This window comes from Calonectris borealis, chromosome 17 (assembly GCF_964195595.1).
Source record: "Calonectris borealis chromosome 17, bCalBor7.hap1.2, whole genome shotgun sequence".
Taxonomy (NCBI): domain Eukaryota; kingdom Metazoa; phylum Chordata; class Aves; order Procellariiformes; family Procellariidae; genus Calonectris; species Calonectris borealis.
Window position 1 is genome coordinate 14953020 of NC_134328.1, and position 26052 is coordinate 14979071.

Sequence of the window (26052 nt, forward strand, 5' to 3'; positions counted from 1 at the left end):
ATAATATAACCTGCCTATACCAACTACTGTCTGCCACCTACTAACCCTAAGGAATGTGGATCCCTTTCCCCCCCAACAAACCAATTTTCAGAAGTCAGTGATTTGGCTAGAGTTTGCTCCAACTAGAACAAAACATATCAAACACCTTGTGCACCATATTGCACGTACAGCATAATACTTAGCATGAGACAATGACAATGTAGTGAAACCACTATAAATATTACCTTTGTCTTCAGAGATTTCTTAACTCCTCTGTGGGCAAAGTTTCCTGCTTGATTTAAGCGATGGTGAATGGCTTGTAAGGGCCTAGGTTTTGTGGACTTCTGGGTTGCTCAAGATAGGGTAGGGGTTTTTTGTTGTGGTTTTTCTTTTTCAATATAGTGGCTGTTCCACATACTTGATTTTACAGGTAAACTCATCCTCCTAATAGCATATAAGCATCTTATTGGAAAGGCTATGTAAATTTTAGACAATTTTATCTTGAACAGAGTTGGATTTCCAATTTTTCCCTATTTACATACTTTAAAACTGGTTTTATATAAAAAAATTTAATAATGCTTACATTAAACATTCAACAACAACTTGTCTCAGATTGACTTTTGTTTTGTGATTTTACCTAGCAGTTAACCTCCCCTGTTTTGTGCTTACCTGGTCCCTCAAAGGGCAAGAGTTTGGAAGGAATTGGGTCCTTAGTACTCAGGGGGATCAGGTAGAGATCCTTGACATGTCTGTTGTTATTAGCTACAACACCAAAACGACCACGACTGCTAAAATAGGAGTAGAGAGAGATATAGGCAACTTCTTCTTCTTCTGTTGCAGGATGGAAACGAATCAAACACAATTCCTGTAATACAAAAGCAAAGTGGAAAAATTCAACCTGCAACATACCAGCAAATAAAATGGTAAAGGGCAAATTCCAGGGGTAAAAATAAATTGTACATTTATCACTCCAACTATGTTTTCAAGGCAATACCTAGCTTTAAGAGAGTACTGTTGTTCAATTTGTAATATTAAAACAGAATTAGGTTTGTCATTTTCAGAAACACAAATTATTTGTGTATCTTACATCAAACTAAACATCTTGAGGCTCAAATTAACATGAAAGACATGGAAAATTCCTAAGTTTCATGATTATATCTGTATACTGTGCATCATTTGTTCACTTCTGAAGTGTTTTTAATAGTAAAATCTATTACATACATTAAATGATAAGTTCCTTTTCTTTAAAATTTGAATTTCAATCTTCAATACTGAATAAATAGCTTATTTATGTTCAATCATTAAAAATGAATAAATAGTATGAAGATTTAACTACCATGCAAGAGAGATCAAGAGGATCTGCAGCTCAATAAACATGTTTCTTCAATAAATCAAAAATTTCAAAGGAGTAAGTGGTGTTGGTAGTTTTCCAGGTGTGATCTATGTTAGTATTTGCTGTTTACTAATTTATATTATAAAAAGTTGTCATCTTATATTGCTGTATTTTTCTTCTGGGTTTTGCAAAGGATTTTAAGTGAATACCTTAGAAAGCGAAGATTTGAGTTTGCCAACATAATCCCAGACTGTCTTCGGTGAGATCCTCCCACCAATATGAATTGTATCTGGTAAATCCTAAACAAGAAGTATTACATGGTAGTATGAGAAAAACCCAAAGAGACTAATGTTTAAAAGCAGTGCAGGTTGCCCCATCCCAGTTGCCTAGTGGATAACGCACTATTATATTTTAGTAAACTTTCATACATACTTTTCTAATTTCAGACAGGCTATTTCTAAATTTCAAGGTGTTTAATTATGGCATGTTACCAAAAGGCTAACAGTACACATGGAACAGAAAAAGCATTCCCAAACAAGGACAGCAGCAAAATGTCTAATAGTTCTGTATGCCCATTATTGGCTTTGTTTTTACAGGGAAGCTGCCGTTTGAAATACAGATTTTCTCCACACCTTCAGTTTCTCAGGAAATGCTGCACTCGTGACTACAGGTCACATAAATTCTAGTGAGCTTCCTGTCATGAGGACACTGAAACTCAGTTTAGCAAAAGCAATACCAAAAAGAACCACAACCCTACTAGTAAAAGTCCTAAAACACACATTTGTATTTGAAACTTCCTAAGTCACATAAAATGCATTTCAGAGAAGAGAGAAAGAAAAGCTCATTTGTTTTAGTGCAAACCTTTATACTGTCTCATTATTTGAATGTACACCCTCCCAGAATAATATCATCCAACTGTTTTTATTTGAAAATTAGTAAAAAGGATGATATTTTTGATAAACGGACAAACAAAATTTTGTAATAGATCACATAAGTGATCCTTCTAGTTCAAGAACAGAACACAACATCTACTTTAAAATACTGGCTCTAAAACTTCTTTTCAAAAAATGAAGCTGAAATAAAGGTATTACTCCATGTTACATCCTAACATATGTATAAATATGTTTGAAGACATGAGAATTCTTCACAATTTGTGAGGAATTTTTAAAAGGCTTTTTTTTTTTCTTGAGCTACTTTTCCTATTACTAAAGGGATGCCAATTACCACTGCTACAGTTCTAATACAACAATATATATATAGTGACCCCAGCCTTTCTAGCAACAGGAACTGCAGTACAGATTTATTCTAAACACATAAACATGTCAGTGCTAACCTCGCTAAGATAATCAAAACACCCGGAGACAGGATATGCTTTAGTGACAAATTTGGCCACACTTTGCATGTTAATAAATCCTTTCCAAATGGTGTTGAGACGAGAGAGAAAGAGGGAAGTATCACTGTCTTGAGGCGAGCGTGGCTCTGCAACACTGCAAAACAAATCCAAAAAAGAAAGGTTACAGAATACAAATGAGAATGGTCCCTTCTTTTTTTCTTTTCTTCCCTCCTCCTATTGATCAAATACTTTACTTTAAACAAATAACAGAATTTTTACTAAATGCTTTGTTAATGTTTTCCATTAACTTGGTATTGGTGAAAAAAGCAAGCAGTAACAGAAAATAAACTTGTAGCTGCCTACCAGCAAAAACATGCCGAAAGATATGACTTTTATAAAATTAGGTTAGCACTACAACTGTTGTGATCCTGACTCTATAACAAACTAATCTGAATTATATATTTACCACTAATTGAGTCAACAATATGCATCTGAAAGAGATTCTCAAGTAAAAGAATTTGCTATGAACAAAAATCTTTTAACTGCAGTTTCTTAAGGATATACTTTGCAATATTTAATTTTACTACTGTATATACTGTAGAGAAATCCACTTTCTTTCAAGCTGAACAATTGGTTAATTTTAATTCATATTCATAAATTCAGATGTAATAGTATTTTAATATAGGATGAAAATCTGGAAATGCCTTTAAACCATCTCTCACATACACTCGCTTTCTATATATTAATGTACATGCAGATTTCTAAGTCTGCATAATACCTGCAAGTTTTATTTATCTGCTGAAACACATTGTAGAATCTTTGCTGTCAACATACACTGATGCTCAGAAAATTCTACCAACTAGAGAAGGTGAATGAGAAGATGGTAAATTAAAAATCTGAATCAGGCTACCTGAACTTTGAAGTTGAACATGCCTTTCGATTGGGGGGAGGGGAACAGGACATTGGACACCTGGGACTCTGAAGATAACCACATTAAAGATTCGGTAGCTTGGCTTACTGTTAAGTATACGCACTTGATATTGGGTGAATGATGAACTGCTAAGTATCTTGGATCTGGTGAGGATGATGGTTTTGTTAATATTGATTTGGGGACAGTCATAACTGGTTTTGAAGTTTCCAGTTTTGTTTCCCCTGTTGAAACTTTGTCAGATGCAGGACCAGAACGCAAGGCTGGTGTCACAACACCAGAGGAGTTGCTCATTGCTGTCCTAGGGTCTCTGCCAGAAACTGTTACGGTTGTGACAACTCCGCCAGCACAAGAGGCAGGAAAAGCAGAAGCCTCTTCAGGTACAGAAGAATCTGTATTGTTATGGCCCTGCGTTGTAGGAATGTAAGTTCTTTCTACGCTTGACTGAGAAGCTGTTTCTGCTACTGGTCCAACTTCAGTTTCCATTGCGTTTTCAGAGTCGGCCTCTTTGGCAGGCTCTGCTGTTGAGGTTGGTGCAGGACTTTCATACTTTGGCTGAACTTCTGGTTTTGATTTCGACTCCACCTTTTTAACAGGAGCCACTGACTTTATCTTCTTAGGCGGTACTTCTTCTTCAGATGCTGAAATCTGACCTAAAAATTTATTTTAAAAGCTTTTGATTACTATTTAACAATGAAATAGTTTGGAGAAAACCAAATAAACAAACAACACTCTTAACATAACAGTTTTTTTACTTTGCACAAAGTCAGCGCTGTAGATACCTGTACAGATTTTGCAGTTCAGGTCAAAAAGATGGGCTCGATGTTGACTTGTTGTATCCTTCAACATACTGCTAAAAACGTCTAGAGAAGGAGCACTGTTTAAATTTGGTGCAGTTCGGGCTGACTCCTGCTGCTCCTAAAAGTGAATAATCACAAAAAATATTCCAGTTGTCATTAATTTCAACCATAAAAAAAACACTTTGGAAACCATTAATTAACTTCAGTTCTTTAAAAAAAAGATTAAAGGCCTTGGTAAAGCATATCATGTCAGATAGAGTTCTCAAATAATATTTGTCCTCATTTCATTCCACAGGGTTCTGAAGTAGACAGCTAATGTTCAGAAATAAAAGATTTCTCTGTAAATTGACAGCAAGGGCTGAAAAATACACAGCATTTTAGAAGTGCATGCAAAATATGCCTATTATTTGGTTGTTGCACTCCTTCAAACTAAAAGGAAAAATGCTCATAGCACACCTACTAGGTGATAATATCCTTACAGTTCATTGAAGCAATCTGCACTTCTGATGAAAAATTTGAGGCCCTAGTTACCATTTATCTCCCTTGATGTCTTCATGCTGAAGCAATAGCCAATACTTACATCAGAATCAGACACTGGCGGAGAATCTTCCATATTTACAACTTGCATATGTTCCCGTTTTACAGATGTTTTCTTGATTTCATGAGATTTGCTTCTTGATTCTATCATCTGAAAGAAACAAAACCATTTTGGTAAAAAGTCCATATATTTATTTTATAATTTTATTCTGTACTTTATCATTTGGCTGGTGGTAGAGAAAAAGTATATTGAAACTGAACATTACTAGCATTTAATTAGGAAGAAAACGGTGCATTAACATAATATGGGCGGTAAGGGTTGGCAAACTTGCTCTTAAATTCGTATCTAAGGGCACAGGGGGAAATTATGTTACTTACTGCTTTAGCTGGTTTCTCTTTCCATACAGACAGTTCTTTAGATAAAAGTTCTTCTGGTTTCATTCTCACTAGTTTTGACAGTGAGATTTCCTCACGAAGGACACGATGAAAAAGTCCCTGAAAACAAAACGGACTTTGTAGCCAAGCTGAAGAGAACCTGCTTGGGTAACTAACAAGATTTGCAGTGCTGAACAGGCAAAACCTGTTCCAGTTTCTTAATTCTCTATTAAAAATATCGGCTACTTATAAGCAAATTTGGAAAGGTGCAACAACCAGAAAATAAGATTGAAACAAACACAAAGTACGAATTTTCCTCATTATCATCAATATCTATCAATATAACTGAATAGGAATGTCAGAAGTTGAGCAGCCACTCTCCTGTTTCATATTTATTGTAGAAACTTAAAAACCAAAAAGTTTCAAGTGTTCTCCAGTGGATATTTTCATCTGCACCAGCTTCCATTTTTTTCTTTTAAAGCATCAATATGATCACGTACATGGGCAGTATCCAACACATACTACAGAATGTCACAAGAGGAGAAATTAATAAAGTCTGTATTTATTTTAAGAAAGCCATTCTGTAAATAAATATTTCACACCAAACGCCCAAACTTAATAAAAACACATGACCAAATAAAGTAGACTTTTAATTCCTACTGGATAAATTTTTTTTTTTAGAGATTTGAATGGCTTTATAATTAATCTTTTATAGTATAATTCATAAGTCTCTATCTTGAAACTCTTAACGTTGAGGATAGAGTTTGACATATCATTAAAAACCAAATGTATATTTCAGTATATGTTTACTGTTTAAGGAAATTCCAAACCTGGTTTTTGGGGTCCTTGAGATTGAACATGATGCTACGGTATTTACTCTTGTATCTGTTGTCCGTAACTTGAAACAAATTAAACATCTCCTTTTCAATATTGAGTGCTACTTTCCCTACTTCACTCTCTGTCATGACCAGATCATCGCTATCGTTGACTCTGTTAAAAACAAAAAAGGGTACGCGCATTTATGTTAGGCATGAATCTTCAGGTAGCATCCATAGAAACTAACTTTTCAGAGGAAGGAGCTAACCGAGGCTCCTCCTCACTCAGTGAGGACTCAAGACTCCTTTAAAAGACACCTCAAAGCCAAAGTCTAACTCAGGACCTTGGACTGTGAACTATGGCAACCCTTCACTTCTGTCCACAGAAGACGGCCTTTGTGAACCGACGTCAGCCTTTACAACTGCTCCTGCTCATGGCACTGAAGTTAGGAGTTTCTCTGCCGTGATCGACACAGGGAGCCCACGCACTTGAGTTTTAGTCCTAGATTTTCCACTGTGAACAGCATTTCCATTTTAGAGTCAATACAAGAGTGCATGCTCTATAATAAATATTGATGGCTGGTACTAGCTTTAATAATCGTTGTGGGACAATTTCCTGGTTTTGTTTGGGTTTTTTTTTTTCTTTCCTAAATGATACAATTGTCCACTGACCAGGGTTTGTTGTTGTTGATTTTTATGTTGGGAAGGGAGAGGCTTCAGTAAGCCTTTAACCTTTCACTATATTTCCTATATTATGTTCCCTACAACCTCTACATCCCTGAACATTGCCATCACCAGATTTTAAAACTTCAGAGCACCTGCATTATAAAAGCTTCTGTGGTGTAATTTAATTCTTCAACTGTCATTGCCTCAATATAGATGGAATAGTGAGATTTCTCTTTTTTTTTTTAAGGCTTTTTCACATGCACATTTATTTTGTATCAGGATTTTAAAATTTTTTTTTTAATATAAACCTGAAATGCCAATTATACTTGTAGTAATTTGTAGTATAAATTCAATCCCTCAATATCCCTTATCAAAAAGTAAACAAAACTCTGCAGGCTAAACATTTACATCTAGTTGTAGCTTCCTATATAAAATAAGTGCTTTGAATTCCCACCTCTTCCATAAAATTTCTTTTAGTGACCGTCGAATATTTTGTCGAATCTGAGAGTTGGGCTGTGACTGCATAGGACTAGCTGATGCTTTTGCTTGACTACTTCCAGATGCGGTAGAAATGGAAGACAGTGAAGGCTTTTTGAGTCCTCCACCCAAGCTGGAAGATGTAGCTGGTTTTTTGGAAACTGATGAGCCATGAGAAAGAGATGAATGTTTTGAAGGAACACTGCCTGATGAAGGAACACTGCCTGATGAAGGCCAAGGTTTCTTGGGAATTACACCTTTGAAACTTCCAGCAGAAGGTTTAAGTGGTTGCTTAGTTAGTGACGCGTTAGAGAAGGATGGGGACTTCTTTGAAGGAAGATTTTTAGTGAGAGAAGACATCTGTTTCTCCATTATAGATGCAACAGCTTTCTTCGATGCCAGTGTAGGCTCTGCTCTATCTTCATGCTTTTTCTCTTCCCTTTGAGCTGTTAAAACAAAGAATAAAATACAATATTAAAGGCTTAACTTTATAACTTCCTATTCATGAAGATCAGTTACCAATCTATAAAGAAAAGTCTGTGAAATGACATCTCCAGAGAATAATTATCAAGTAGGCAATTAAAGCTATTTACTTTCACTAGCCTTTTTAAAAGTAATTTTAAAAACCATGCAGAGGTTGACATAATTTTTTTGGAAGAAATTTGTCTTTGATCCTCCAGAGAATACTTCATCTCAGAGGCCAACAGAAGAGTTTAAGAGAGTTCCACTTTGGCTCTAAAGGTTGAAAATTTTATTTATAATCTACGCAAGAAAACTGGAGAGGAGAGGAGGGAAAAAAAAAAAAAAGGCACCACCTTCAAAGATTCCTGAGTGGGATAAGCTTCAAAAACTCCCCAAACTTTTACACATTTTTAAAAGAAAAAAAAAGGCAATACAACCCACATCTTACATTTAAACAGAAAAATTCTCATAGCACCTTACAGAACCTGTTTATTACAGAGAGTGACCTGATGATAGAGTCCATGAATTTGAAACTGCATTATTATCCTTAGTATTATTGAAGTTTAATAAACCCTTTCCCCCAGACTTTTTATTTTAAAGAGCAAGCAAAGACAGACAAGTTACACAGCACAGAAGTTACTTAAAAAATTTAAACACATACACAATCTACTTGGTTGCTAGCATTAATATCATACTGATGACATTACCATGAGCTATTATTAGATCTTCCTATTCAGTTCCTAGCTGAATTCTAGATTTATAGAATAATTAAACATTAGTATCGCTGCTCAGGCTGTGGCCATCTAATTCTCACCATTCACAAACTATTCCATTCACACTATTCAGATATTCCATTAAACATTTTTTTTCTCATGTTTAGAATAATTGATACATATCATATACAAGAAAATTTACAAAGTATAAGTAAAGGCGCCAATTTTCACCCATGTGAAAGTTATGCTTGCACAGGACCTTAGCAACCATTTCTTTAAATTGCATTTCATCTGTCCACCTTCTGGCATTGACAGGAACAATTCAACACAGCAAAAAAGCTCAAAACAAAAAACCACATAATTTACAGGACATTAAAGTTACAGTGGGCTAACATTAGCACATTTATCCTGACAGCTCAAACAAGGAAGGGTTCTGATGGAAACTACCAAAAATCAACTCCTGAAATACAATTGTTTCAATTAGAAAAGCCAAGTTTTCTCCCAAAAAAAGCCTTTTTTCTCACAAATCTGTAGATAACCACTGACTAGTTAACAAGTTAATTTTTAATCTGATGTTTTAGCTAGTGAGGGTTTGTAGATGAATTAGCCCAGAAACCCTAGTTGCAAAATGCAGGATGCTTCCTGGGAAAGATCCAGGAATTTAACTTTTCATAACTTTACCAAGGACCAAGCAGTCCCTCTTCGCTTTCCAGATCTGGTCTGCTATAACGAGAGCAGAAATTACTAGGAGGGTCTAAATTGTCCAATCTTCCTATCTGTTCTGAGATGGACTTGAAGGGGACAAAGCACTCCTGTGAAGTCTGGTTCAATAAACCCCACAAATCAGCCCAAGCTTCCAACGGAAACACCCCTCAAATCAGGGAAGATTTGGAATGCTTAAGAGACATAATGTGATACTCCCTCATTTCGGGAGGAAATGGCCTTGCCACCTTTCTCCATACTTAAAAGTTCAGGTACGCCCTGACTGTTAGCATGCGCTTCCAGCAGAAAGATGCTTCCAGCCCCGATGTCTTTAAATGGGCTCTTACTGTTGGCAGCCTCACCACTAATACAAAAACTGGTGGTTAAGATGAACTAAGAAACGATGCTGCACTTGAACTTTTGGAAGGTAAGTATAAGGGTGTGTGCTGAACTTCTGCTGGAACACATGGGGAGGCCAGAAGATCCAGAAACACGATATATTTATCCTTATTTTTTTCCTGGAAGCATTTTACAAGTAGACACCTTGAGGAATTTTTCTGAGTGAGATTCAACTATTTGAAGTGTAAATCGAAACAGCTGCCATAATACATTAAATAATTTGAAAGAATGTGAAGATTTTGCTATAAAGTAGATTAAAATTATTACTCTCGCACTATTCCTATAGTTTTCTCTAGAGATTGGTCTTGGTTACTGTCAGAGACTGAGCAAGGGAGACCTTCCGTGTGACCCACAATGTCTTACGTCCCCTCCCTCACCCCGCTAACACTGTACGAGTTGTCCGGAGGGCTTTGGCAATCCCGGGGGGGAGGAGGGGGATCGGGAACTATTGCTGATGGTTTTGGTTTGGTCAGATTAGGCACCCAGAACTTAACAGAGGTAAAAAACCAAACTATTTTGAGTTTAGTCTTGAATAGAGAGAAGGAGAATATCCAAAACGTGCGCACTGATAAAGCTGCAGGAATTACTCTACTTCCATTCTCTTTTTCCTGGTTTATTGTATCTTCTGCACAGATTTGTACCTTTTCAGGCAGGACAGAAGCACGTTTCTGTGTCTCATCATGAAAGGCAGGTTTCAAAATGACAACAGTAAAATTCAGTCCTTGGTGCTAAGACATTTAGTTCTTTTGGTTTACAGCAGAAGTACAAAATGTGAAATTTTAAATTTGTGTTTAATTCTCTATACGCTATCTTTTTAATGATTAGTTCAAATTAGTTAACAAGAACTACATTGATAGAACTAAAAATAGACAACCAAGATGTTTTGTGTCAATGAGATGTTGTGTATATGAGAACTATATCCACACCACAAGCCTTTCTATGTTACAAACAGCTGTATCATAGTAAGAATATGTACTTGTTAAATAAATAAAGTTACTATTGACGTTCCCAGGGTTGAAGGGCAGCAGAATCAATGTGTCCAAGAAGAAAGATGCAGAAGCATCCTTTATTCTATGAGCTGACATCATGACTATTTAGAAATGTTTCCAAAGTAAGGCATGTAATTCTGTGCTTCTTTAGCCAATAGAAAATGTGCAAATATTTCATAAGCTTCATGGAAGTTTAACAGTTTCAAACTACAATACTACTTTATACCAATTAAAACTGTCTACCTAGCAGTACTTGCTGATTAGAGAAATTGATGGTACAGATTTTGTATGTACTATTTCAGCCACATGTAGGTCATTCAATGCTTCAGAACATCTATCCACTACTTCTTCAAATTTAGAGGACACATGACTATATTTGAAGGACTCTCAAATCGTGTGCGCATTTTGACAAAGGATCAAGACTACTTAAATCCTACATGTGCAAATAACCTGTGATGGCTGTAAATGAACCTAATCTAAAAAACCTCTTATCCTATTTTGACTATGAGAAACCAGAACTTTTGTCCTATCAAGTTTTGGTTTTTAGTGACAAGATTGTGCTGCCACATAATCCAGCTGAACCAACTCACTGTGTCGTTACACAGGTCTTGGATCCAACGCACAGGAGCACCCAGCTGAGTGCGAGGAAGGAGCAGGACTGCCTCTTCTGGCAGCAGCTCGCTCTTCTATTGACTTAGCCGCAATATGAGCACACCCCAAAGCTTACGCTATCTTCTGATAAGTATGAAACTATGGCAAGTGTATGGCTGCAAGAGTAGCAGAAATATGTACTCTTTTCAGAAAGCAGTAGGCCAACATACGTGGAATTTAACTTCTGAACAGACGCCACAGTCGCTCAGCAAACGGACAGGACATATAATGGAACAGGTATTCTCAGACCATGAGTTTCAAATCACTTGGCCTTGCAGTCCACGAACAACTTGAAGAGAAGACGCAGTCAATGCCTACTATACATACTGGTCACTGTATTTTATACTGTGATGTTTCCAGTCCTTTTCATCAGTAGCTCCAGTGTACCTACAATAAATGCTCTTAAACAAATTTAAAATAGAAGGATAGAGATGACTACTGAACATTAGCCTATCCAACCTAAGAGAATAACAGGGAGTTTCACCACAGACAGAAGATTAGTGCCAGAATAAGGCATTTAGTGGCTCTTCTATTCGGCATTTTGAACACACAGGTGTACCTCCCTTTGCTTGATGTTAGAAACGGTATTTAACCAAAACAAAACATTAATTCCCATTTTCCCCATTTCGTCCTGTGAGCCACTTATTAGGAGAGCAACAGGATTCTTATTGACTGAAGAGGCATGGGCTAAAAAGACTGAGAGGTTCAGACAGAGCTAATGAGTCAGCTCATTTCCAGAGTGAAACCCAGTGAATCCTCTGGCAGTAAAAAGTGTATTCCTTGCAAGGTTTAAGAAATAGCATTACTACGGTATGTTCACTACAGACATAACTATAATCTCTCCCACTAGATGTCAACAGATACAGAACCCCTCCCCTAAGGAAACTGCCCATGAAGCTAAGCCAAATATTACAACATGCAGCTAAGAACGAAACTTCTGTAAGCGATGGAGGACGTAACTGCCACATTATCTACTGTGTTACTGACGAGCCTGCTGAAAGCCTGATGGTTACATATACTTCACTTTTGTACATCTCAACATTGATGTTTCAGCATTGTAATGTGGTTGTTGAGGTCCAAGTTAGGAATGATTTCCACAGCGTACCGCTGTTTAATTTTCTGTGAAGGATTTGCGGGATGCACTCGTATATCATAATCCCTCACCTACACTGGGAGGCTGTGTTTTACACCACCAGCATGGAAATTATCCAAAGGAAACCTTGCTCTTCCTCTGATCTCTTCAAAATTTCTGTAGAGCATTAAGCCTATGTTGGTTCTTCCCCCTTTCCCTCTCCACCCAATCTTTCTTTGGAATAGCTTTAGAAAGCCACTTCAAAAATACACCACCACCACCCCTAGTTTCTGTTTAAATTATCTCATTTGTGACAGGTTATTTTGCTGGAGACATTATCTAGTTTTTCCAACTTTTAAATACCTGAAGAGGTGTGCCACTACTTTTGTTTGTGTAGTTTTAAAATTATTCAAATCACACTTTAAAGATCTTCAATTTCTTGCTCTAGCTGATGCTAAAACTTTTAAATGATCCTGTAGTTAAACCATAGGCAGCTACACTGGAAGAGCCTGTTTTGTAATGAGCCTGTAAGGCTCAGGTTTTTTTCTCTTAAAAATCTTTCCAAAAAAAAAAAAAGGCATCACAGCTACTACTACAGAACACTAAAAAGATTTTTGTGAAAAATGTCTTGCAGCCATGCAAGCTGATTGTTACATAGTACTAATTATGAGCAGCCTCCCTACCGAATTAAAAATTTGGCATAAGGCTGTTCACACACCAGAACTATTGCCTCTGGTGTCTAATATTGTTTTAACATTTCCCTGTGTTCTCATCCATCTACACTAATCTACTTTTTTTTTTCCCCAGGATAAAATTCCTCATGGCAGTGTGTGGGGAGCACAGGCTGATGGCTGTGCTGTCTTGTTCAGCTTGCACAGAACTTTCCACACTGGGAGCACTGGCCCAAGGGAGCAGGACGTCAGCAACCCAACACTTCAGAAGACACAGCCTTGCACATCGGCGAGCCTTTACAAGCCCACAGCACGGAGGCTGCTGAAGCATGCGTGGGTTCTAGTTATTTTTCATGCTCCTCTGTCACTAAAATAGAGGTGGCTTTTTTTGGGGGGGGGGGGGTGGGGAGGGGGGGGGAACCCACCACCAAAACTAACTTTCAAACGTACACACAGCATACAAGTTAGTGTGGCACCAACAGTAAGAAAGCTGGTAGTTAACATTTTTCTGTAAAATTCCACAATATGAATAATAAAACCTAAGAAGCAGAGTACAGCTACTTGTGATCCACCTTTTAAAGTGGATAATTTACTACACTTAAAAGGATTTTTATGTCCTTTTCAAAATAAACTAATGTCAAATTAGAGAGAGGAAAATTCACAGTAGTGTAGCTTTGCAGTTGTTAAAAAAGCACAAATACCCATTAGAAGGTATTCTCTGACAGCCTGCATGAAGGCTGGCCAGAGCTGAGTAATTACGTATTTTGAGAAGAGCTAATCTTCTCAAAACAGCACTGGCCTTTACAATAGCTTAAGCATCCAATAGGAATGCAGGTGTGAAAAGACCAACCAGAAGCAATAACCTATTGAGGAATTCACAAAAAACCCCAGCCAGCATTTTGGGCGTCACTCAAAAACTGGCCTGTGAAACTGTACTGTGAAGTTCTGTATGGTCCTGCAGCTCCTTCTTGCTCAGATGCAGGTAGCTGCACTATCCATTTCTCTGTGCAGTCGTTCCAGCGTGCTGCAGCTGTCCAGTCTGAACGCTACAAAAGGTGAGGGCAGCCTGTTTCGGCACATAAGTAGAAAAGGACAGTCTCTTGGCTCAGAGAAGATGAAATATCTCACCCCTATTTGCCAATATCTGAGAATTTAGGAACTGCATTTTCCTCTTTGTAAAACTGTTGAAACAGGAGATGGGCAAGACTTCTCAAATTTAAAACTGGTGGTGTTACAACAGCTTCCCTTTGCCACTCAGCCTCACTATGTCCTAAATGAACTTGTTCGATGCAGCTGTGGTATGCATGCATGACTCGTGATAGAAATAATTTTAACAGAGCAGAATTTAAACTAACCCCTCCACCCCCATGCAGTGGCTGATACCGAACTTTAATCCACGCGTTCTTCCGAAGTGAAACCTTTCGATGCATTATCTAACTTAAAAAATTGAACAAAATAGACGGGTGAGCTTGTGCTTTATATGTCAGTTATAAAGCACTCTACAATGGGAAGTTACTTACCAGTTGAGACGTTCCTCAAGAGCAGCCTTTGCATAGTCACACTGCTGGGATGCATGCCTGACATCTCAGAGCCTCAGAAACTTGTCGAAGAGTCAATCCTGTTAGGTGCCACTGAAGCACCCTCTTGTGGCACTGAACATTCAGTGCCCAAGGCTGTGAAGGTGAGGTATAGTTTGTAACCACTTCAGTTCCATGGCCGTTCAACTGTTGCTTTCCTGAAACCTGTTTTTGCTAGACTTTTCGTCATTTCCCTCAAAGATAGCTTAGCGTTAGTTCTAAATAATTCAGAAGTGTTGAACTATTCTTGAATAGGTTTCAGTGTTAGTTTTCACTGTTAATTGCCTACGGAACGAGGTGTCTGCTTCCACTTTCAAGACCAAATCAAACTTTATTATCAAACACTAGTGTTTCACAGGTGTGCCTCCTGCCCTGCTGTTTTTCTTCAAAAGCCTCTATCAGTTCTACTCTGCACCACAATGAGAAGCTCGTAATTAAGCTGCCTGTATGCCAAGGCTTTACATTCAGGCACACTAAGAAAGTAAATCTGGCTTTAAAGTTAATTAGTTTAGGAAACACTGAGACCTTTTCTGAGGGCCTTTTCTGTGGTGGTGATTTGTTTGCATTCAAGCCAACGCTGTAGCTGTGCTCATGCAAATCTGTAGCTTAGACACGCAAAACTTTGTTTGTTTTAATCTACATGAAATTATAGTGACTTATCTGATCTACATCAGACAACTACATCTTCAGAACTACACCACTCCTGAGGGAGAGAGAGGCACTATCTGCTGCAAAAAAAGGGCTCCTTATTTTCCAGACCGTTTATGGATTGGTATCATCATTCCTTGCAGGGACAGGCCATCTTCAGCTTCCAAGTTCAGTACAGATCAGACACAGCAAATCATCAGCACCAAGATCAGCAGCAAAACTTGACTCCAAAGTGCAAGAGATCACCTCAAAAAAACCCTTTTATTTGGGGACTAGCAGAGGAAGACCTTTTTCACTGGCTATGCAGTCAAGTGAGCAAGTTCAAAGAACTAAAGTAATATTAGTAAAAGAAAGCAAAACAGCAATAGAGGGTGGTGAGTTTTTTTAATCAAACTTTCATCACTTTCAGTGTTGATGACAAGAGATAAACCACCCTGATATTCATAGTGCATCCGTAAGTTGTACCAGGTTTCTGCCCCCCCCAAACCCTTCCTCTCAGCAATGGTTCCTTATACTGAAGCCAAGCACCCATTATGGCAGGAGTGCTGGCTTTCTGTGTCCAAGCGCCTTGGGGGTGCCAGGTGCTTGAAAGGCAAAATAGGAAACATGCCAGCAGCAGGGACCAGCCTTCCTAACTTAAAGAGACACGGCAAAAATCTTCAGGTGGCTGACAGCCACAGGACAGATGTAACATACCTTGTAGAGCAGAGAAGGGGAGCTCCAGTAGTTCACAGGCAGGAGATGATAATCGCTCCCCAAGGATCCCACTGCTCCTTTTAATTGGCTGGGTCCCAGGGGATGTTGGCTTCAGCAGCCACTACTGGTCTGCCTCCCTCCACAGCCAGGGTTCAGATCATGTGCCAGCCCACGTGCCAGCACAGCCCCTGCCATTCTCATGATGCAAGTTCAGCACCGGAGCTGCGTTACACCAGCCACTCCTGTACTATAATCTTTCCAAAGCCAGATCTCCAAGATGAATTTCTCAGAAGTTCTGGCAGACTCATCTTAGGTATGCTGATTATTATTTGGTCCGTCAGCAGCGTTTCTGGAAACTCCTCTAGTTACAAAGGGTTAAGGCTAGACCTACATATACAGCAGCCCTGTGTCCCAGAAAATAGCCAGTAACATAAAATAAGTAATTCTTTTTATTCCCTTGGTACTTATTGCCTCTTAGTATGGGTCTACATTGCAGAATGTAGCATTAAGCAAAGATACCTTAGCTTTCAAGGAGTTAATTCAGATGCCAGAAGTAGTTTAGTTATAACAGTATGGAACTTGGCACAGACCAGTTTTTTCTATGGGGAAGCACTCACACCAAAACAAAGGCATCAAGTTTAACTACAATCAGTCCTTGCAGACAAACATATTTATGACTTAAGAACAGCTCCTCAGTTTAAATAAAATATTTTTTAATAGTTAGTAGTTAAGTATTTTTTAACAGCTGAACGAATTGCAGTATATCTACATACACTGCACTCAACTGAAGAGTCACAACTTAAGCTGGTACAATCTTGCCTGAGGAGCAGCATTAAATTGGCACCAATCTGTGTACAGACGAGGCCTTACTTTTTTCTTTACACAACGGTACTTACAGCTTCCTACATCACTTCCACCTCATGAGCCATAACTCCTCTGGCTTGAGTGTACTACATTTTCCCCCTGCTCTCTTTATAGTGGTATATTTTCTTTCCTTCCTGCCTTCATACTGTTATTACAGAAAGAAAAAAAATGACACAAGAAAAAAATACATAAATTATGCATGCTATAATCCTAGCATTTTGGTATGCACATCACATTTTCTGATGATGGGCTCGCTTTACAACGTCTCCGTATTTTGTTAGAGGTGTATAGGAACAAAGCACTCCAAGTGCCCTTGGTATCCAGGATCTTTAACTATACAAGCAAACGCTATTCACTTTGTGAATAGGTCTTGGGCGTAGAAAAGTTTAGCTGCAGAAGAAATGAAGAGAACTGAAAGGGGATAATAAAAGGAAATTTGTATCACCAGAGCCAGGGCTCTACAAACCTGACCTCCAACTTCCAGGAGGTGGCAGTGTTAAGTTGTCTCTCCATAAGTCACTGCTGTAAAGCAGGAGAGGTACCACAAACGTAGTGCTTTTTCTCTTAATGAAACAATTCCCCTTCGAAGTCCCACTCATTAACAATTTCTATGAAATACTAGTACCAAATGAGATACTATAATGGCTAGCTATAAACTATTTATCTGTCTACAGTTAAGTAAACAGAAGTTTAGTGCCTTGGTGCAAAGAAGTGCTTTTTACTCAGGAAGTTCTACCACAAGAACAGCAATAACACATTTAATATTTATTTTTTATCTAATAAGCCCTCTTCACTCTCCTGTGCGCCTAGTTACTTTTATCAATAAATGCAGTTAAGATGTTTAAGTAGCTTTTGCACCTGAGTTGAGTAAATTATCAGTTCATGTATTTCTTTTAAGTCTAATAAGATAAGTCAGCTGAACTTCAACAAAGATTTGAAGCACTGATGAGTACTTAGTATATTATGACTGGGTAGTTTAAAAATTGGGATACAACAAAGGTCTCTTCTTCCTCTCCTTTTGGATTCATTTTCTATTTTAAAACTGCTGATACATTTGCTGCTGACTTCTATTTGACAATTAACAACAAAAATATAGAAAAAAGTCTTTTCCAAGTGTTGCTCTATCAAGCAGAAAACTTGAGTTCAGGTCCTTCAGACATATACATTGATACCGTTGATAAACCTTTGCATCAGCAAACCACGTCTGAAGTGTTCCTTTACGTCCTTTTTACAGGGCAGCAGTGAATATAATGGATAAATATTGTTACAAATGCAATACATAAGCTCTCAGCTGAGTCAAATAAGCAGTGGACACAAACTGCTTTTGTGGTTCCTTCTGGAAAAAAAGGTGTTTATATTATACTGTTTAAAGTTTGTCCTTCTCCAGTATAATTAAAAATAATGCTTCTTATTATTGTACGATGTATGTTAGTCTGCTAACAAAACTGAAACATTTCAGAAATCATTTTGGGTGGTGCTTCCCCACAAACAGCTAAATGATCTTATTAGATAAACAAGAGTCTGTTTCGCTTTTGTTATGAATTTTACACCTCCTTTGATATGACCTGAATATTGATAATTAACACTAGCTTACATCACAAATTCAGGATTTCTATCACAACTTGAATCTCTGAACAACAATGTTCCTAAATCTCAACAATCCATATACTTGTATCAATTTGGAAGCTACGATGACTTTTGAAATTCAATATAAAAGTTGAGCACTGCATATTAAATTAATACCAATTTTCCTAACGAAATTAAAAGCAACACTTCTGAAAGTGAATGTGATACATACCTAATCTCCTCTTATATGTGTAGTTCAAATACTGCCTGCAACTTCAAAAGTACTTGTACTTAATATTCACTTATCAAAGCAAGTTCAAGGTATTTCCCACTCTAGTTATTAAACGAATAAATACGATTATTTGCACTGGGAACATCAAGATGTTAGACAGTGTCATTAATCAGGCTCCAGGTTTTGGTGTACAAAGTCACTTCCAAATACAGCCCTAACTCATCCCCAAAAAGCTACAAAAAAAAATTAGGAAGTGAAGAAACACGAACTAATGGGGTAACAGAGAAAAAGAAATCACTGCTCTATATAACTGCATACTACTAGCACCAAATATGTTTTTTTTTTTTTAAAAAATGCAAAACAGGTTGGGAGGAGGAAAGGGGGCTTGGTGGCAGGGTTTAGATGCAAATATACTACATACCCCTATCACCCAGTACATCTGTACAGTGGCTTGATTTTCTTCTTGCTACTACTTAATAAAACTACTGTCACATGTGACAACAACAAAATCTCGTACCTGACAAGTACAGAGTAAACATATAAAGTAAATCCATGTCTGAAATATGATAAACTGACTGATGGAAAGAGTATTAGAGAGAGTAATTCTGCTCATCACGTTAAGTTTCCTTAATTCCTAAAGGGCCTTGTGCACTGAAGTCACAAAAAAGGATTTGCAGAACATGGCTTGAAGCTCTGGGAGAACGCGGGCTATATTTTGAAATACTGTATATGAAAGAATCCCGTCCTTAGCCTCCTCTAGGCGACCTTAAGTCCAAACATTAGACACTTGGATGTCTGAACTAGTCATCTTAAATGTCTTTCATAATCAATGTTCAGAAATAAGCATTTCTAAACAGTGAATTACTTTGTTCTAAGATTGGTGTCTAAAACAGATATGTTTTGTACACTGAAGGTGTTTTTCTTGACAGACTAGCTCAGACTTAAAGAGTTCTAGCTTTTAGATACCCGAAGTGAAGTGAGATAACTCTCACCAATTTCCATAATGCTGTAACTTCTATGTTTTGAACAGCATATAGAGATTTGTTAAAAAAATAAAATCATGTAGGATACTCTTAAAAATGATGCAATAGCAGCTTCTCAGGAAGATTACAGATCAAATCCATCCAATCAAAAAGCAGGACAGATTTTTTCACAAATACACAAACAATTTACGTGGGAATTTAGTAATGGCACAGAGTCTCCACATATTAGTACAACTTACCTTAATAATAGCAATCTGAAGATCTTCCTTGCATTTGATATGAGAATTCTTCATCACACGAACTAGGTTGTTTTCTATATTAAAGTCTGGTATATACACATACTTTTGAACCAATTTAACAATTTAGCTACAGGAATCCAATTTTCTACTGGAATTGGTTAAATCTGTATAACCTCCAGTGTGGTAAAACTTAAGAGCAACCCCCCCAAAAAACCCCCAAATTTGCTGCCTCAAAACCTGTATTCCTGTCTCCTAGGAAAAAAACTATAGCAATAAGGACATTAAGTGATATGGTTATGAGAGAGAAAGTGTCATAAAAATTTGACATGTAAAATAAGCCCTTATATTTTCAGTTACACCTTTCTCTGCTAATTTTAGTTATGTTTAAAACACTACTGTTTCTGACAAAAGAAGCTACAATTTCTTTAGAAGCAGCTTAAAAAATGGAAGTTTATCAAAATATGTATCTTAGAGTTCATTATAAAAAAGGCACATGGCCCAAGTAACAAAATATGCAACAAAAATATGCAGGGAAAAATTATAACCATTTAAAGATTTGATGTGGGTAAATACAATTAAAATATAGTAAGTCTGCTATGTGCTATAACAATAAACAGCAATTTAGGGTAGCTGGTGTTCCCTCAGTGTTTAAAAATTACATCTAAAAAATCTCATCTTAAAGATAATTTATAAACTTATCAGTTACTTTACATATAATGTGTTTAATAACTAGGTTTATTTCTGAACATAAAATGTAAAATTGGCTAAAGTGTGGTTAAGAAAGCTGTGAGAACTGAATTTCTGAATTCATTAATCTTCAAGTGAGTAAACATTAGACACCACATCATGTGTTTTGTAAATGTGGAATGTAAGATTTCATCTGAAGTTCCACCACTGCATTATAAAACTACTTAGCTGGAGTCAATCAAAAAATGTCATTAGCAGAAAGACTTGTTCAGGCTACAAAGCAGTATTTACTTACCTTTATATGAGTTACAAGGATGCTATTCAAAACCTGCAAAAATATGCAAGGCAGTATCTCTGCCTAATATCCACTTAAGATGTGTTCTTGTGTGTGTGGATAATGTGTGAAGTATGAACATATAAAATAGAGAGAGGGGGAAAAAAAAAAAAGAGTACTGCCTACCACGAAACTTAAAAGTAACGAATGGTCCTTAAATTATTTCATGTAAGGAACAAAAGCAGCAGGAAGAACTTGGATATACTTGACTGTTAAAGAGCTGTTTGTAGAAGTGTAAAGTATCATTGGATACCACGTTGAAGATTTCATTCTCGGCACTAGCACTGAAAATGCAAGACCTGAGAGACAGGTGCCAAATCTAAATTACAAAAATACAATTCAAATTAGTACAGTCAATTGCTAATTCATGGTGCACACTGTGCAACCTTTTTGTAAGACTTAACACAAATGTATCAATACTTACCTTTTCTAGATTAGAAACAGTTATTGTCTTTATGGGAAAAATTTAAAGCTTAATCACGTAGTTTTCATCCAGAAATCAGCTGGGTAGATTGAATGGCTCTTAATCGTACAACTGTCATATGATACAAATGAAACTTCTAAAAGTATCTCCCACTTGTGTGTATCTCTGTGTGCGAATCTTTGAAGGTGGAGAAAAGTAGTTTGGTGCCATATTAAGAAAAAAAAACCCCACCAAATCCTAAACTCCCTAGTCTTGCAGAGCCAAGAATGGATGGGTATTCAAAGAAAATGTAAATGATTATTCAGGAATATCCCTATGCGATACATACATTTGAACAACAGTGAAGATGAAATGGCAGCAGTCCTTTCAGGCTTTACAGCATTGTAATTATGATCGCTTGCCCAGGATGGTGTGCTGTTTTCTGCTGCTGGCTCTTTAGCAATAGGTTGAGTGTTTGCCTCAGTCTTGGCAGTTGTCAAAACAGTCTTCTTCACATTCATCTCTCTTTTCTCAGGAAATTGTCTCTTTTGGTTCAAAAGAGGCTTAATACCTGCCTGTATGATCAAAAGAAGCTTAATTACTAATAATCATCAAATATATTATATTTTAAAAACAAGCAGAGATATAGTTACGTACATATACACAAATTTCTTTTATAGTAAGCTCCTGTAAATATGCTTGAAATGACGTAATTTCACATTCAAGTCTATAAAGCAAAGGTAATATACACTCTAACTTCAGGAAAAGAGAATGGCAAAGAAACCACCTCAGAACAACAGTATTTTTCACCAAGTTGTGGGGGTTTTTGTTTGTTTGTTTGAAAAACTACTGCCCATTTTATAGTGGTTTCAAAAAGAAAAGGAGAAGGCTTTGATTTCATCTTTTTGCTTCCCAAAGCACACATACAACGCAGTCACGTTAGTTCACAATTCACAGTAATTCCAAATTACTGTCCAAACCCCAGTAATTTGGAGTTAAAGGCGCTAAAATTAATTTAGAAAGAAATTAAAATAAAAAAGGTGTATTACTTATCATTTTTTTAAAGGTAAATTAATTTGGAATTTATTAATTTTTTTTTTTTTTTTAAAAGTGCACTGCCACCTATAAGGCCCTTTCAAGAAACTATTTCTATCTAGAGGCAATTCTTAAGATTTTTAAAGTGACAGGAAAAAATTTTATTGTCAGAAGAATTAAACAATGCTTTTGCCACAGAAAAAGGCAAGAGGGAAAAAAAAAAAAGCTCCTGTTCAATGCAGGACTTGGTAATTTTATTTGTCTGAAAAAGGAGAGCACAGAAATAAGCCACTGTGCTTCAGAACAACTGTTTTGGATCATGAACATTAGCTTACCTGCAGTTGAGATTTTGGCATGCCAGGTTTTTCAGATTTTGGTTTGATCTTCTCTTTAGGTTTTGGTTTTGCATCTTTGCCAGCACTTAAAAACTTCATAGTGGCTGCAGCATGTTTGAGAATGCAGTCATTGCTGCAATACACAGAATCAGGCTGAGCCAAATTAAAACAGCCAGGACCAATGCACTTTGATGCACCAGGAGCTTCAATTACCTATAGATTGAAATGGAGTGAGTTCAAACTCCAAAGAGGAAACAACAGAAACATACCTGTATAACATGAAGAAATGCTTACATATCGTATGTACAGACGACAGCTATGACTGTTACTAACTTGCACAATTGCCAGCGTGAAAACAACTTTTGTTCATGATATAACAGAAACAACCCATACAAATGTAAGAATTTCACTCTTGTAACACACTATTTTCAGAACATGTATTTTCAAGTGGTTGGTCTGCTAGCAGTGAACTAAGGGAGGCTGGTTTCCTAAATTTTCTGATCCCATAAGCACACAAATGCTTTTTTCTGATCCTCTACATCATGTGAGAAATCTCCTTAATAATGCAGAACTGTTTTCTCAAGAGCAAGGTTTCTAAAACACATTTTACTTATATATCACCATTAGCAGCTGTCCTCAACCATGCACACATGCAAAATTAAGCACTCGGCTATTCAAGTGTACAGATAATTCTTGCTCTAGAGGTTTACCAATTTTAACTTTACAAGTCTCCAACTTACATAAACACAACCATCCTCCTAGACAATTTTGCCATAGCCTAATACTTCTTACACACTGAAAAGGTTGCATATGCAATTTGTACTTTCCTCTGCTTCACAATTACTCTCCACTTATATCAAAGTGTTATATACTAAGCACTTCGTCTTCAAATGTGAAGATTTAGAAAATAGCACATTCCTTGAAAACAGAGTCCATTAGGTCAAAGTCTAGAACTATCTGAAAGCTCACCTCTAGGTATTACGCCTTTAGTCTCACTCTTCTAGATTACTCCTAAAAATGTTATACAACTGACCTAACACTTGGAACTACTGTAGCTCTAGATAGCCTCTCCCCTATCAATAAACCGCAATTTGTAATTACCAAAAGTGAGTTTTTCAGGAATATTTCCAGTAAAAAAAAAAAAAAAATTATTTGCATAGTGTGGCTTATTTTTCCCCAATCAAAAGTCAGTAAGACAGCATTATCTGCTGCAGTCTGATAAAACCTGGGTTTGGGAATTTTCCCACAAAAATTAAGCTTATGCTTTAGAATACTTTTCCATCATGTACACACTTAACTATGAAATACAAAAAAGAAGTATCAATTCATGTTTCCTAGAAAGCACTTCAAACTTCAGATTAACTGAGCTGCCATTTCTAATTAAGGCATTTACTCAGATGATGACAAAACTTTCAGTGTTTATGTCTGTACTTACACAATTTCTAGGAGTTTTAATCACAAACCAAAACTCTACAGCCATAGGCGCTTATGAACAGCAACAAAAAGGAGTCTTTCTCAAAGCGCTTAGAATACCAGTGTAAGAGAACGGATAAACTGAATAATGCGACTGTTCAGTCACCGTACCACAGAGTGATTTCAGCACATCAACATATGAAATAGCAATGATCTTTTTGCCTAGAATGGGCAGGGAATTCTGCAGCGAGAGAGTGGTGCTTGTTTATACAAGCCATAGAGGGATCTTAACTGATGTTCGACAGCATGGGCTAAAACACAGACATACTTGACCATTCAGTTCTCTCAAAACATGGTACCACTTGGCAAACACAAATAGAGCAGTTCCATTCCATTTCCAAATGCCAAAAGAATACCTAAAATATTAACAGTTCTTCTATAAGAGGCAATGAGTTAATGATACTTATGTTTTTCTTTCACTAAAGGAGAGATGCCTAACACGTTTAAGTAACTTGTTAGCATGCTAATATCAAAGAGTAATTGGTGATACTCAGAAGCAGAACTTAAAATTAATATTGTCAGTAAAATGCAGACCAATGCCAACAGAACTGGACCCTCAAAAACGTTTTTGTGTACAAAGAAGTACAAATGTATTTGAAACTGTATTTGAAAACATTTTTGAGAAAAATACTGTTTGTTACACATTTGTCTTAAAATAGTAAATATTCATATATTAAGCTCAAACTGTTCTGATCTATACATGAAGCTCACTATGCTGATATGGATAGCTCTGCTGTTTAAATTGACTAGAAGGGGGGGGTGTTTCATAAACGTTTTGTAGAACATGTACTACAACTGAAAGATTCCTCCAGATTCTTACACTCAAACTTGTAATACTTATTTTAGGGATGATTTCAAAGTTTAAAGATTAGGCGTCAAATAACAAATTTGTACAGAAAAAATATGAATACCTGTAGCACTCTAACAGCAAATACACTGAATATGCTCTTCAAGGCATAGTAAGAAGAAAAGGAAAACGTTCAAGATGTTAGCATTACTACAGTCGCTTAGGCAATACAAAGACAATCACTGTACCATTAAGTTTTTAAATTTGTGTACATCGAGCTGAAAGAGCTTCTTTGCCTGTATTTTGAATTGGGCATGGAACTTGCTATTTCAAAATTTAAGCTTCTTTTATATTTTATGCCAGAATTTGCAATAATTCAAAAGACACATTTTTATGTTAAAAAAGGCAGTATAAAACAATTCTCTATGTACTAACTTGAAGAAGCATCAGGACAAAAATCAGAACTTCAAAGACTAATTGGAAGTACAGAGAAGTACAGCTGGAATTAACTCCAACAGATACCTGTCAGTGTTAAGTAAAAAGTTTCACTATCATTGAAAATGTCCAAAATTGTTGGAGATTATTTCAAAGCTAGTATAAACCAGTCCAGAATTCTGATATTTTTATTAAAAGAACACCTTATTATTTGACTTCCAAAACAATTATAAAGGGCAGAATAGCACAAAGCATGTAGTGTGGCATTTCCTTACATCTACATAAAACTTTTAAATTCCCCACTTCAAAATAACACTTTCTTAGTTTTAGTTCCTGTACTGATAGAACTATGGATAAACTTCCGCTAAACAGTAATATTTAGTGGGTTGTTCAGCTTCATATTTAGCTTTAAAAAAACAAGTCAGATTTACAGCCGTGCAAGTAAGCCACTATCTCAACGGAAACACGAAAAATAAGAAACAATTAGAACACTTACAGGTTGAAATATCTTTAGTTTCTTCTTCCCACTTGGATTTGCAGCTTTTTCAATCCTACCCTTGATTCCTTGGTCCTCAACAGATTTTTGTTCAATTGTTCCTATGCTTGTGAATTCTGTGCCATCCACATTTAGTTGCCCTGCTTTAGCTTCCTGCTGTTCTATTTCTGAAACAGGCTCATCCTGTCCCTGTAGAATGGTGCAGTTTGGACAGATATAGTCCTCACCATTCCTTTCCAACAATCGCCCTCGAGCCTCAGAAATACCCACGCAGTCACCATGAAACCATTCTTCACATCTATCACAACAAATCATAAACCTGAAAAAAAAAACCCAAGGAACAGTAAAACATTGTGAAAT

General features: G+C 36.8%; 1 protein-coding gene across 12 annotated transcripts in view; it reads right to left on the reverse strand.

Annotated features, from left to right (window-relative positions):
- The window catches only part of DIDO1 (death inducer-obliterator 1), a 62222-nt gene that overhangs the window by 12031 nt on the left and 24139 nt on the right, over nucleotides 1-26052 (reverse strand). For 11 of the 12 annotated variants that reach the window (XM_075166685.1, XM_075166687.1, XM_075166681.1 and 8 more), the window contains 12 exons: nucleotides 25693-26011; nucleotides 22502-22714; nucleotides 21481-21706; nucleotides 7221-7689; nucleotides 6116-6275; nucleotides 5289-5405; nucleotides 4954-5061; nucleotides 4356-4491; nucleotides 3680-4226; nucleotides 2646-2799; nucleotides 1522-1611; nucleotides 649-844 (listed from right to left, as the gene is read on the reverse strand). In XM_075166685.1, coding sequence (XP_075022786.1) covers nucleotides 649-844; nucleotides 1522-1611; nucleotides 2646-2799; nucleotides 3680-4226; nucleotides 4356-4491; nucleotides 4954-5061; nucleotides 5289-5405; nucleotides 6116-6275; nucleotides 7221-7689; nucleotides 21481-21706; nucleotides 22502-22714; nucleotides 25693-26011 — 2735 coding nt within the window. Of the gene's footprint in view, nucleotides 1-648; nucleotides 845-1521; nucleotides 1612-2645; nucleotides 2800-3679; nucleotides 4227-4355; nucleotides 4492-4953; nucleotides 5062-5288; nucleotides 5406-6115; nucleotides 6276-7220; nucleotides 7690-21152; nucleotides 21707-22501; nucleotides 22715-25692; nucleotides 26012-26052 lie in introns of those variants that run through there. The other variant, XR_012676301.1, reaches the window with a different exon arrangement.